Source organism: Numenius arquata, chromosome 5 (genome assembly GCF_964106895.1).
Source record: "Numenius arquata chromosome 5, bNumArq3.hap1.1, whole genome shotgun sequence".
NCBI classification, from domain to species: domain Eukaryota; kingdom Metazoa; phylum Chordata; class Aves; order Charadriiformes; family Scolopacidae; genus Numenius; species Numenius arquata.
This window is the reverse complement of record NC_133580.1, coordinates 71,269,716-71,284,469: the sequence shown is the minus strand read 5'-3', so window position 1 is coordinate 71,284,469 and position 14,754 is coordinate 71,269,716. Positions and strand designations below refer to the sequence as shown.

Genomic DNA, 14,754 nt, shown 5'->3' with positions numbered 1-14,754 from the left:
TACAAAGTAAGTCTAAACATATATGTATATGATGCTCTTCATAAGTAATATCAGGTATATCTCCCACATAACCTGTGTGCAAATGCTCAAATATACAAAATCACATGATTTCCAGAGCGTGTAGATAAATATACAAGACAACCTGTTTATTCAGACAAGCCCATAACTTTATCAAGTTCATTAATTTGAGTAGAATCTTTGTTTGTCTGCCTTAAGGAGTATTGAGAAAAGTTGTGTGTAACTTAATTAAGTTTTCTTGTGACATGGAAGTGAGTAGCTGAAAAGCAGATGAAGGAGATAATTGCCGTTGTTTTCTATGGCTATGGCTGGAATCACTGTAACTATTTTTATTTTGCCATTTTTTCCTCCTTGGTGAGAAAGATAAAATTTTGGGAAACATTGGAAGCACGGAGAAGTGCCAAAGAAAGAAAGTTGTATGCAAGCTGCAGATTTGATTTAGAATCATAGAATTGTCTAGGTTGGAAGGGCCCTTTAAGATCTTCAGCCTAACTCTGACAAAAACAAAAAACCCACATCACTAAACCATGTCTCTAACCTCCATGTCAACCCATCTTTTAAATCCCTCCAGGGATGGTGCCTCAACCACTTCCCTGGGCAGCCCATTCCAAGACTTAATAACCCTTGCAGTGTAAACATTTTTGCTAATATCCAATCTGAACCTCCCCTGGCGCAACTTGAGGCCGTTTCCTCTTGTCCCATCGCCTGTTCCTTGGGAGAAGAGGCCGCCCCCCCCCAGCTACACCCTCCTTTCAGGGAGTTGGAGAGAGTGAGGAGGTCTCCCCTCAGCCTCCTTTTCTCCAGGCTGAACACCCCCAGCTCCCTCAGCCTCTCCTCATAAGACTTATTCTCCAGACCCCTCACCAGCTCCGTTGCCCTTCTCTGGGCCCGCTCCAGAGAAAGGATTAGTATTTCATGTGGTGTATTGAACATTTTCTGTTCCCTTTCTAACAAGTTACATTTACCTTCCTTTTGTGGTACTGTTAACTACATAGACTTAGCACAACCTTTGTGACAATTAAAGCAAAAAATTAATTTGGCTCCAGAACTAAATTACTTGTTAATGTAAGGGGCAATGCATGTGATGAGTACTTAGCCACCTGAAGCTTAGGGAACTGGTTTCAGCATTCAAGTGTGGGTTTAAGGACCCCTTTTCAAAATCTCTTCCCCAGGCTATAAACTACATTGCAACTATGTGTTGCTTGAAGAATTATCTTGTCCAGAGAAAGGAGGGGCAATTAAAATTAGGATTCGATAGGATTTCTCAGTTAAGAGACAGCTTGTTGACTAAGATATTTCACATTCTAGGTACTACCAGTCATTACTATAAAAAGGCAAAAGCACAATAAACCCCTATGATTCTTTACCTGTTGGTAATCAGTTATTCAGCTATACCTTAGGAAGCTCTGGATGAAGGAGAACAGGCAGTCGCTGCTGCAGAAGGAGGTACCAGCCATCAGAACAGACACTGGCCTTCCTGGGGCTCATCAGCCTTCCCACAGCGTTTCCACCTTCCCTGGGCAGAGCAGCCACCAAGAGTTCTCTAACACAGGAGAATAAGGAGAACCCACACCCAGAAAAGCAGAAGCAAGGACTGCTTGCCCCCTTTTAACTTCCTGCAGCCCTTCTCAGCCACGTGAGGTCCATGTGCTCACGGATTGGTAGGACTCCATCTCCACATGGGGTTGTTTTCACCTGTTCTCATTCCAGAGCCTCTGTGCTCAGGTGACTGGAATACTTCTCCATCAGAGATGTTCTCATGGCTAATTAGGCCCATTGATTTGATATTAACATCATCCTTCAATGTAATCAGCTGTTTTTCCCCAGTAGAACTGGGTAAAGAGAATTGATGTGAATCGGATCCTCTGCCACCCGGACTAATTCTTTTATTTCCCTGAGATTTAGCATTTATTTTCAGCACCAGCACTTAAGATTTTTTTATCCTATGCAGGCATTTTGTTCCAACAAAAATAAAAAGCATATGGTTACCAATCCCTGGTTATTCACATGGTACAATCTGCCTCCTCCAAAATAGCTAGAGAAATAGACTCAGGTAGGGGGAAACCAGAAATATGGCTGGATTAGGCTTAATGTCTGTTATAAATATTAACATCTGAAAATATTTTAGAAATACATTTAGTTTGACACAATTAGATTATAATGGGAACTATTCACAGATGGAAACATCCTCAATGAATTGTATAGGCTAACTGGCTCCTAAGACATATGGATCTGATGTTAAGATCAGTAGTAATTTCTAATGCAGTCCTTCACGTTCCTCAATAGGGCACACAGTGTTCCCAGAGCATTAAGAAAGAGTGCGTGAGCAGAACTAAGTGCTTAATATTATGCAGTGGACATAGTATCCTGAGCTGAATTAATAGACTAATTTAATGTAATAATGACATTTCATACCCTGTTACTGCAGGTTCCCATGATTCCATGAGATCAGAGCTAATTCATCACTGGCTTCCAGTTCTTTCAAATTCACTAGCATTTCCCAGCAGTGAAATACTTGTGTATCTCTGCACTTCTGTCCATTGCCCATGGAAAGCCATCCCCAAACAGACAGTGTATTGAACACTCTGCTGAGAAAGCTAGGTAATTCTAGGGTAACAAGAGGGGATCCTAAGAGAACTGTAATTTGTATTTAACTTAGTGCTAAGCTATGCCGGGGGGTGGGGTGGGTGGAGAGTTTATACTAATTCTTTACCCAAACTCCAACATTTGGCAGGTGAGGTTTGTACCCCTGCTCCAAGGGAACTTGCTGTGTCCTTATGCAGCTGGGGCTTATTGAGCTAGGAGGAGCAACACAACCAGAAATACCTTCCTCTGTGGCTTTGTGTTGTCTTCTCCTGCTGCAGGGATGTGTCCGGGAACACAGAGTCAGATTTGTGGTCCTGGACCCTTTGTTAATCGAGAACAGGGGAAAGGCTACTTTGTGCTCTGGTTGGTGAGAATGTGTGGGTAAATATTAGGTGTATCCGCAGCAAATAGTAGCCAACAATTTCAGACTCAGGTTGGTTCAAATGAAACTCCTGTGTCTATACAATATTGGAGCTGACCCCAGTGAGACCCCATCCCCTGTTGCTCAGAATCCCACGCTGTCTCCCCTGCCCCAGAGCTGAGTGTTAGCTGTGTCTCCCCGTGTGCACCACTGCCCCGCTCCTCACCCTTCAGGCAGAGAGTGAGGGCTGGCATGGCAGTGGCTGCCTCGCCTGGCTCTTAAAATCTCAGTCTGCCTCCTGAGGTGAGGTTGGCATTGTCTGACAGTGGCGCTTTTCCTGCAAACTCTAAGCCACGCAATACTTGCACTGAATGACACCTCGTATTTGCTCCAGTGGTGAATCATAGAATCATAGAATGGTTAGAGTTGGAAGGACCTTAAAGATCATCGAGTTCCAACCCCCCTGCCCTGGGCAGGGACACCTCCACTAGAGCAGGTTGCTCCAAGCCCCATCCAGCCTGGCCTTGAACACTTCCAGGGATGGGGCATCCACAGCTTCCCTGGGCAACCTGGGCCAAGGTCTCACCACCCTCACAGCAAAGAATTTCTTCCTAATATCTAGTCTGAATCTCCCCTCTTCCAATTTTAAACCGTTACCCCTTGTCCTGTCACTACATTTCCTGACAGAGAGTCCCTCGCCGGCTCTCCTGTAGGCTCCCTTCAGATGTTGGAAGGCTGCTAGAATATTTCTGTGCTAAAAACTTGAGCATGGCATTGTCAGTCACAGTGTGTTCCAATTTCTCCATCCTTCAGGTGACCATCCAAATAGAGTGTGGTCACAGTGCCACCCCTTTGTGCTGCCAGACTGCTGTGTAGGGGATGGTAAATTACATGGGGGTAAAGTGACAGGCACGCAAGAGATTATACTTCAGTCGGTAGTTCCACCAAACCCTTCTCCCACCACTGCTGCTGATTTTCCAGGGTGTGATTTCTGTATTCACATACTTATGTATGCAAACACACACAGATTCATATGTATGTGTAGATATATTTAGCACACATATACACATACATACATTGTGTAATAAAGCTATATATTAAACCATGGAGGTAGGTTTTTTTAAGGGAAAGCACCCCTTTAAATACATAGATGTGGTTTTTTTCCTTCCTACTATGTACAGCATTTTTGCTATTTTAAGGCTGGCACTTGATTCTAAAATACCTTTGTCACCATAATTTTAATAACTTTTTGAGCAGTTGCCAGTTTAATTTTCAGTGCGTGAAAATTGGAGGTAAATTATTTATTACTTCCAACAAATGTCTTTCACAATTTTATTTAATTTTTTCATCTTTTTTAATGGGTCATAAAATGGCAGTCTTTTATTGGGTACTCATAAAGTAAGGAGCAAATGAATACTTTGCAAATAGGTTACTGTGGATTGAAATGTCAGCTATATTTCACGGGGTGTGAAATTCTTTAGACCAGAGCTGTAGTGACATATGGCAGTGGGCCACGTTCCTCTTCTGTAACAATAAAACAGCAGTGGACATAAAGGAAAGAAAGAACTGCAATTGTTGGGGCTTCTCAAGTTATAAGTTTTTGGTAAATTATTTAGTAGGCCGGCCAGTGGGTCATGACTGATGCAGTTTAAAGTTGCAGAAGTCTTGTGCTTTGGTCATAAATAAGAGCATTTTCTAAAAGCTCTTTTCAGACCAGGTTTTCCACGATTGATTCCCATCCAAAAAGTCATACTTCACAGACTAAATACAGGAAAATCCCTTCCACATTGAGCAAAGGCTATGACCTGTAAATAAAAACCACAGTTTTCGTATTACAGTGAAATAGCTTTAGAAACTGGAAAATTGCACATTAGACCTGTGGTACATAAAAAGCCATAGAGTGTGTGAGTAGCTGCATGGCATGTTAATTACACATGGTTAATAGCTCAAGTTTGCCAGCTCTTTGACTGTGCTTTACTCCAGTGCTGTGTCAGAAGTGATCAGAGGACGGGAATGAGCATCCTGGCTAAAAGCTGTCCAAAGGTGCTGGGTTTGGGCACTGCTGTGCTGTTGCAGGACAGCATGAAGGGCAGCACTGGCCTTTCCCTAGAGGCTTCTGCCCATGGCTGTGTTTCTCCAGCTGGGCATAGAGAAGCTGGTGGACCCCATGTGTTTTAGGTGTAGCTGCCAAGAAGGCCAGGTATTTGTGCCTGACGTGAATGAGCCTTGATTATTGGCACCTCTGACTGTTGCCCTGAGGGTCTTCTTCCCCTTCCCCCTGCAGGGATGTAGCTTCACCCACGCAGAATGTGTCCCACTGCAGAGGGGAGGGTTCAGCTGGAGGACATCTTCCTGGGTTGCTACAGCAACATCAACATTGACACTTCCTCATTCTTTGTGGGTTTTCGTCGGGGTTGACCTGAGGAGACTCTATTCCGCAGCAGCTTTCAAGAGCTCAGCACTTGATTTTGTTCTGTGCTGGTACAATGCTAGTACTAATCTAAGCTTTCCCTGCAGAAGTAGGGTTGTGTCAGAAGGTCTGTTGGAGCTGAGGGACAGCCTGCCCTGGCATGCATGGTGGTGCTGGTTGGGTGCGAGCAGGTTCACAGAGACTCAGCGCAGACAGGGCTCAAACGTGGGCCTCATGCCAGCATGGCCCTTCTTGGGGGCTGGGGTGGGACACGGAGACCTTTTCTCTTTTCTCTTCTCTTCTCTTCTCTTCTCTTCTCTTCTCTTCTCTTCTCTTCTCTTCTCTTCTCTTCTCTTCTCTTCTCTTCTCTTCTCTTCTCTTCTCTTCTCTTCTCTTCTCCTCTCTTCTCTTCTCCTCTCTTCTCTCTTCTCTTCTCTTCTCTTCTCTTGCTGGCTCTACCTGCCGCAGCAGCAGGGGAGGCAATTTTCTTTAGTCTTGGAAAAGCAATTAAGATACTATGAGCATAGTCATGTAAATCTAATAATTGCTGGGAGATCTGGCCATACAGACTTATAAAATCAGGCACTTGGTGTCCATGGAGACATTTCTGATCACCTCCACCAGGAGACTGACCAAAATCTGTGCTGCTTCTGCCCTCGTGAGCTAAACCTGTCATGAAAAATCACTGCAGTCTCATAACCCTTTAAATTGTATTCCTCCAGTCTACAGAAAAAAAGTATCAGCATCAGCAGAGGCCCAACAATTTAGAAGTGTTGTTACCTGGTGGCATAGGCTGGTTCGGCTAGGAGCTGATTGGAGCTTTACTGAAGGAACCTGACACAAAATACTGACAATTGCCAGTGGGAAATGAAGGTGCCCAAAAAATAGAATCACTGCTGAATGTCATTTTATTTTCAAAATATTTTCAGTTTATGCAGAGTGCTGAGCTAAAAGTCTCACACATGTGGACAGTTATACATAAACACTGTATGTATTTATGTATATGTCCTTCTCTCGGCTGGTTGTGAATGAGTGAGTAGAAGAAATAGGGCACATAGCTTTTGGAACTCCGAATTTGAAGAGGTAGTTTATTTGACTCAGAAGTACACATAGCCCATCAAACAGGTGGATGCTAAAGAAATGGAAAAAATGCGTTTCTTATACCCTACAGACATGACAATTTCAGGAAAGAAGTGGTTTTATATGTTGACAGGTTCATCCTTTTGAAGATGAGATAATTATCTGTATGAGTTCACTCTGTGGCTTCCAGACCTGAGCGAGTATGATAACTCCTGTGAAGCTCTCACAGGGCTCATCCCTGCAGCTGTGTGTGGGAAGGGAGGGTGATAGGGAGGCGGGCTGTCCTCCTGCTCTGTATCTGCGCCAGAGCTGATGTGCTCACTGAGCCTGCTGCTGGGGATAGCTGTCAGACCGGCTGTCAGACAGCTAAAGGGTGGGGGGACGCGAAGCTCGCCAGCGGGGAGGTGGTACGTGGCACCAGGGACTGGAATCGTGCTGCTAATGCAGTGCCTGGGCTGGAGCCCAGCTCTTGTTAGACACATGTGCCATCGGTGCCCTGTTCCGCAGCCCTCTGCCCTGCCAGAACGGTGATGGAAGGGTGCTGTGCACAGGGATCAGACCCATAGACCTCACTGGCAGCAGAGCTCAGTCCCAGAGAGTGACAGGGGCTTGCTCAGTGGCACCTCCTGAAAATATGGGTAAGCTCCCCGCTTCAGTAACTGTCTGTAATAACTGGTCTGAGCAGACGTTGCAGTAGGATTCTGTTCAGCTAATGGCAAGTGTCTTCCTGGGGGTTTTTGCTGGACTGAGATTTTTGTGCCGCTTCTGAAGCAGCTCTGTTTGCACCAACTCAACGCACTCTAATAGGATTTGTTTAGTTGTCATTCACCTGGTGCCCGAGGGTGGCTGTGTTCTGAAGCCGCACACCTTAACAGTGCTGGAGTTGTGTCCTGGTGACCCTGCCTGCTCCACACACCACCCCTCTGGGACTTGGGCAGGTCGTGTAAGAGAATAGATTACAGACATCCCTACTCATCCTAAATAGCAGAAGTGTGGTGGCTACAGAACACAGCTAGGAAAAGACTAGTACAGATGTTCCATATGAAGGCAAGAGAGAACCGACCCTCTAAATTTAAGAAAATAGGTATTGCAGCAGGAGTGTGTGGTTTGCTGCACGACAGGGAAGGTAGAAGAAAAAAGGGTGACTTCAAGCTTTAATGTATAAGAGAAACGGAGTGAGAAGTTTAACAGGATCGACAGGTAAGTCTTCAAAGCTGGTCTTTTTCTAGGGAAGCCAAGAAAGCCCAGCATCAAAGTCGCAGGAATTCCTAAAGTATGCTGTCTCTCTCACACACTGAAACAGTTAGTGTGAAATGCAGTATTTCAGCAAGTTCAAGTATCGACATTCAGGATAAGCCAGGAGGGGCCCCTAGATTTTTTGCTGCCAAGTATCGGGGCGGGGAGGGGGCGGCCTGGAGGTTTGAGTGTAGGAGGCATTGCTGCAAAAGTAGTAATTTGTTTTCCAAAGAGCTAAGGGGTATGTGGAAGTTGACTTTAATGAAGATTGGTATGAAGTAATTTATATTATCATTTTAGTCGGCTTAGCAGTTTTTTTGTGTAGGCTTTCTTACACAGGCGAATGAAACTAAACACAAGTAGCAGTTAAAGGTACTGTTATAGAGTGAGAACGTGCCTCAACAGTACCCTGCTTCTCTTCTGAAGTCTCAAATGTGTTTTGTTTCCTAGTTGCTCAGCTGAAAAGCGTGTGAGCCCAAGTATATGACAGTTCAGATAGTGCCTGCTCCTGCTGGCAATGGTAGCCAGCCACCGATGCATCCTCCTGTTCAACCACGTAGGTTTGGGACTGGTAGTAGCACATCGTGTAAATCAACAAACTGCCAGAGGGTATAAAACATTGTGAAATGATGTTAGAAAATATTCCTGACTGATGAGAACACACACGGGTCAGAAGGGAGGATGATACTGCCAGGCAGCAAAGGGAATTGATTGAATAGCAGAAAAAACCCCATAGGAAATCAAGGATTTGCATTTACTCTTTTTAAAAAAAAAAAAAAGAAAAAAGGAAAAAAGGGAGCATCTGAAAGCATTTTGGAAATTCGACCCCAGTAGTTGGCAGCAACTGGAGTCAGATGTTACTGGCCAAATCCAGCAGTTCTTCACTAGTGCACAGGCAGAATTATTTTTGATCTCAGCGGGAGTTTTGCCCAACAAGAGACTTCAGAAATGGTTCCAACTAAAGATAAAAGAGCTCAGGAAAACCTACAATGTATTTAGATACAGTTAAAATATGATCGGAAATAGTCAATGCAGGAGGTATATAAGGATCTAGATTCTTAGAGAATGTGATACGTTAATTTAAAAATCAAAATTACTTGTACTACATTTGGATTTAGAGCAGTTGGAAGGGTTCTCACTGTGCTAGCAGGCTTTGAACCAAGCAGTATAATCCCAGTTACAGCATCAGCCAGTGGGAAGGCACCCACTGCTACTTAGGAAAGTTCAGAAAAGTAGAAAGGCTTGAACAGCTTTAATGTTCGGGAAACACGACCACAATGAATGCCCTTTCTTGGGCGCAACCAAGTTCAAAACTTGGTGCAGAGCCTGGGCCGTGTTTCTCTAAGTCATGTTTTAAAAAGACAGGGCTAATGGGGGAAAATGAAACATGTAAGAGATTAATCCTTCTTCTTTGAATTTGTACTTAACTGAAAAGTTGTCATCCAAAATACTTGTATGTGATTCTTCACTATTTATGGACTGAATTCAGTTACTCCCAACTGGAGATACTCCATGATTCCATGATTCAGTTACACCTGTACAGTCGCAGTTAGTGCGGTGGTATCACCAGGGTGCAAAAGGACACTAGGGAGAGTCAACTTAGTGTCACTGGACTGTGACAGGTTCATGCCTTGGACAGAAAAACGCTTCCTGTGCTGTGTTTATGAGGTGCAAATCTCCAAAAGGTTTAAGAGATTAAAGACACCCATTTCTTCGGGGGCACCTGTCAGGATCTGGGCTGTGTTTCAAGAGCACAGCGTGTACCCAGGTCCTGCTCCAAGCAGGAGAAGGCATGGCCTGAATCCTCTCGCACTGCAGTCGGTAGGATGCTTTGCCAGTCAGATGCGAGAATAATTGTCCTGCTGACATTTCCCACAGCATTTCTCACCAGAGTGGCAAAGCAAAATGTTGAAAATAAAATTAAAAAGCATCATGTTAAAAAAATTCATCACTGACAGCAGTTTTGGTATAGTTTACTTTATTTAGTGTGTTGGGAGGGAATTAATTTTTTATTTTTATCTGTTCTGGTTCACTTATTCCAGTAATAATTAGAAGTAAATGAGAGTTATTCTTTCTGTTAGATCAATTATTCATAACACAGATCATTTAAAAATTAGTTTAGTGGAAGCAACTTACTTCATTTTTGCTAAAACTGAAAAAGAAATTAGCCAAATTAGTTAAAATAGCTTTGAACTCCATATTGACTAAGGCATTTGTGCCAGAATAAAAATTCATGACATATAAGAACAGTATAAATGATTAATCATTTTAGTTCATGGATATCTATATTTTTATTTAATTACATCTATGCATAATATAAACCGTCTGAATCTTGGGAATCCAAGCCAGAGAAGCTGAAGAGTCTTCTTATGTTTAACATTCACCATGTGGTGTTTTCTTCTAGGGTTAATTTGTAAAATGTAAACCACATACTATTTGTATGCAGTGATTATGTACTATTTATAGAAAGTCTTGACCATTTATAATTATCCAACATTTTTATCCATAATGTCTGCATATGACTAAAGAGATGTTTATAGAACAGACAAAACAATGCTACTTTTACAGTTTAACTTCAATTTATGTAAAACTTTTTTGGAGTATTCTATGCTACATGGAACAGAGAAGGGATATTCTCTACTCAGACAGCTCTCTATTGAGAAGACTAAGATCATAGAATCATAGAATGGTTAGAGTTGGAAGGACCTTAAAGATCATCGAGTTCCAACCCCCCTGCCCTGGGCAGGGACACCTCCACTAGAGCAGGTTGCTCAAACCCCCATCCAGCCTGGCCTTAAACACTTCCAGGGATGGGGCATCCACAGCTTCTCTGGGCAACCTGTTCCAGTGTCTCACCACCCTCACAGGAAAGAATTTCCTCCTAATATCTAGTCTGAATCTCCCCTCTTCCAATTTAAAACCATTACCCCTTGTCCTGTCGCTACAGTTCCTGACAAAGAGTCCCTCTCCGGCTCTCCTGGAGGCTCCCTTCAGATATTGGAAGGCTGCTGTGAGGTCTCCCCGGAGCCTTCTCTTCTCCAGGCTGAACAACCCCAGCTCCCTCAGCCTGTCTTCACAGGGGAGGTGCTCCATCCCTCTGATCATCTTTGTGGCCCTCCGCTGGGCCCCTTCCAACAGGTCCATGTCCTTCCTGTGTTGAGGACTCCAAAGCTGGACACAGTATTCCAGGTGGGGTCTCACGAGCGCAGAGAGATTATTTCCACATAGTAATCAACACCATACGCATGGGAGACTGCGCTGTTCATTTTAAGCAGCATAAATTGAGGAAAAGAAAGCTCAGTCTGAAATGACCAAAAACTGGTTTCTGAAAGCCACAAGGTCCAACCCTGTAGCAGCTAAGTATCTTGATCACTTAAAAGTTGTCAGAGGCTTCTAGAAACAATAACACAAAGAAATCATGTTGGTTTTGCGATTTCTGTGAAGTCATTTCTGACGTTTGGTGCAGCTCAGAGCCCCGACTCCATCTTCCTCTCGTGGCACTCTCTGCTGAACAGTCTGTACCTGCAGGTGCCTCCAGAGCACCGACACGCTTTTATTGACTGGGTTATGGCTGCTGATATGTTTTTTTCCTCTTTCTTTCCAGAACTCTGGAAGTTTTGGTGAGTTTGAATGAAGGGCAGTCTTTCATGTCCAGCTCATTAACAATCACCGCTTCAGAGTGTGTAAGTAAATGGCTAACATCCTTCACTGTAAGATCCTGAAACCTCTCTGTGCAGAGAAGTGCAGCACGTGGCGAGTCCCGGTAGATGTCTGGAATGCACAGATCCACCTCACTGAAAAATACACCTGTGCAGACACATGCAGAATAGACAGAATTTAATGATACATGATTTCTTAATATGTAGATACATACACACACATATATATGTATGTCCTAACATACACACACATATATATATGTCCTAAGTAGCTTTGTCTGTATTTTGAGACATGCTTAGAATCTGTTTTATAGCACCACTACATGCGACAAAGAGTTTTATGCTGTTCTGAATTCCCTGATGAAGTGTGTGTGTGGGGGGGTTACAGACAAGATTTTTTTCTGCAGTTATATGAAACAAATCCCTTAATTCTTCCCATTAAGGTGGCAAACAGCTTTATTTTAGGAAGATCTTTTTTTGCAGGATTCTACTTAAGTGAAGTATTGCCACATGTATCATCCGAAACTTCCTAATAGCCCACAAAAGCCATCCCTTATGTGGCAGGCTTGGAGATTGCCCTTTGTTTTGTGACATGGGCTCTGCTACAGGCGTTTCTCCCTCCGCTGCTGCTGCCTGTCCTGCTGGCTGCCTCGGGGCTGCTGGTGTAGACCTTATGCAGGACTATATGGAAAGCCCTGGAATTCTCCTCTCCCAGGTCACCTCGGCTGGCTCTGCCTGACATGCTAGCAGTGTCTGTGTGTTCCTTGGCTATGCAGGGCTTCTTTTTTATATAGCTCATGAATTGTATTTTGCTAAATGTATCACAACAAATTACTTGAGCACAGTGTGCAGCTGTGGCTTTCAAAATATTGGGACACTTCCCTGCCATTAGGGACCTGCTTGCTATAAACTGAATCATGTCCCAAGAGCCAGGTGTGCCACAGTCACCCAGGGTCCCACTCCAGCCCAGTCCCACCCAGCAGATGGGTGGGAGCAGGCAGCACCTTGGCTCCAGCCTGTGTATGGTAGGTGGTTACAGCCCTACAGCAGGATACCAATGCTGCGCGACCTCAGGTACCCAACTGTGGTGCTTGAATAAGGGGTGCAGGCTTTCAGCCCTGTTAATTAGAGGAGAGTCTTTGTCAAACACAGGCTGGAGTACCTCAGGTAAGCCTAGGGTTAAGGTAGTGTGAACATCCTGCTGTGTTTCTATCAGAGGCTTACAGAAAAGAGAAAACCAGCTTCTAGCTTAAACCACATACTTAGCAGTCAGTGACTTTTCCAACTTAACATATAAAATTTCTAATCTCCCATTTCTGCTCTCCATTAATTTCTTCTCCCTTCTGTATTATGTAGGCATGGGCAGTTAAAATTTTTGCAATTAGACACAAGACCACTATGTAGGGATGGAGGTTTTGAAAACGTGCTGTGCATGGATACCGTGTTTCTTCAAATTTGTCTTAATTTAAAGTGTGACTTAGCACAGCTTTCCTGTCAGGCATAGAAGCATACAGAACAGTGCCTTCTGAGCATCAGCATGTATTTTTCCAACATTTCTTTTACGGCTCATAGGTAATTGACTTAAAAGAGCAAAAATGACACTTCTATTCATGTAAAAACTAAATACTTGGCTAACTGTAGAAATCAGAGTCATCTCAGTTCAGCCCCAGTTTCATGAAGAAAGCTTGAATAAATCGAGAGCTGAAGAGACACATTCCCCAAATCATGTTTCTGTGTTTCAGGGCCTCTATCATTGGGAAGCATTTCAGTCTCACACCAAAGCGCGCTGAGCACAGCACGGTAACGCAGGGACAGTGCAGTCACACTGCAGACAGTGCAGGAGGATGCTGGAGACTAACAGCAGACTGCTTTTCTTTTAGCTTAGTCCTTTCAGAGAAAGCAGCACATGTTAACTCTGTCCCTGTGTCCCCTTAAAAACTGCTAAGATTGCACACATAGGTAAAAACAAAGCACTGATGCAAAGCAAATCACACCAGATTGCTGGGTAGGGCTGTCTTCCCTCTGCTGTACTCGAACAGTGCTTCTCTGTGGTCAGAAGTTGTCACTAACAGGAAACAGAACGAGTACAGATGTGTATTGACAGGAAAAACTGTTGTACTTCTGATCATCCTTTTTTTTTTTTCTTTTTTTTTCCCTTTCATACATGTTGCAGCAGAGATGGCTCCATACAAGGAGAACTGCTGTTTCCATAGTAGCAGATGGGCAACTGCAAGAAATGGGTCACTGCTAGAATTGTTCCACTAATTGTGATAGCTGAGCAGCTAATGGCTACTCGGTATATGAGAGTTACAAGTTACAGCCTCCCCCAGCACACGCAGATTGCTGCAGTGAAAACAAACAAAAACCAGGCCGCATCGAGGCTCAGAGGCACGCATCCTACCTGTTTCTCGTAAATGCATATGCCTCACTGCACCTATAGGTGCATTTGCAATGCTGTATCTCCAGTACAGCTTGTCTCACTTTGACAGCATTACTTACGCTTTACTCCAGCCTCAGTGATTCCCTGGGTTTCCGTCCCTTCCATTCTCCCTGTCCGAAATCTCAATAACTTCTGTTCTCATAAGGTCACTGTGGCGTTTTTCTCAGTATTGCTCTAAACCAGCACAGCAGCACAAAAGATCAAGTGCAAGAATAAAAGCACCTACAGGATGTGGGTTTGAGGTGGTGGGAGATTAATTTCTTCATTAAAAGCAGTATTGCTGGAAGCAGCAACACTTGTTCAGAATTTCTAGGGATGGTGGCTTCAGGTTCAAATAGCAGAAGTGCAGGGATTTAGTGTGCTATAGTCTGTGAATGCCCCACATGTGGGGGTGATAAGCACAAGCACTTTATATATGTATTGTTAATAGAGATTCCTTAAAATCCCACCCAGCCACAGATCTGTACAGACCTGTGTCCTCATGGGAGGAGAAAGGCACCCCTCATCCACAGGCTTAGAAGGAGACTTCCCCTGTTTGTGTCCAACAGCTCATTTCTTAGCAGTCAATGTACTCTTTTCTTCAGGTTGGGCCTCGTTCTTATTTCAAGCACATCAGTTTTACATCAAAATGAACCCACTGACTGCAGCAGAATAAGCAGGGAATTCCCCCAGAATATGTAGGGAACGAGAAACATGAACAGCATCTTACCACCTCCTCCCTCATTTCAGTGTTGATACATCATTCACTGTGATAGGCAGCTCCCACTGAAGCATCCCAGCTTTCCTTCTATATAACTCATGGAACTGAGAAGCCTTCCAATGGAGGGTGTGACCGCACTTGTGCCGAATTCGGCTGAGACCCCCTTCCTCATCCTTTGCGAGGAATTTCTCCATTGGGAACAACAGGATCCAATAGATGGGAACAATTTGTTTGGGATCTGTATCGGTCAGTAGGAGGTTGGTT

At 44.0% G+C, this 14,754-nt stretch overlaps 1 protein-coding gene across 1 annotated transcript in view; it reads left to right on the top strand.

The window, feature by feature from the left end:
* ANTXR2 (ANTXR cell adhesion molecule 2) overlaps nucleotides 1-14,754 on the top strand; it is a 107,123-nt gene that overhangs the window by 43,572 nt on the left and 48,797 nt on the right. Inside the window, exon 11 of the mRNA XM_074147234.1 lies at nucleotides 11,296-11,374. Within this exon, the coding sequence (XP_074003335.1) occupies nucleotides 11,296-11,374 (79 nt within the window). The remainder of the gene's footprint in view (nucleotides 1-11,295; nucleotides 11,375-14,754) is intronic.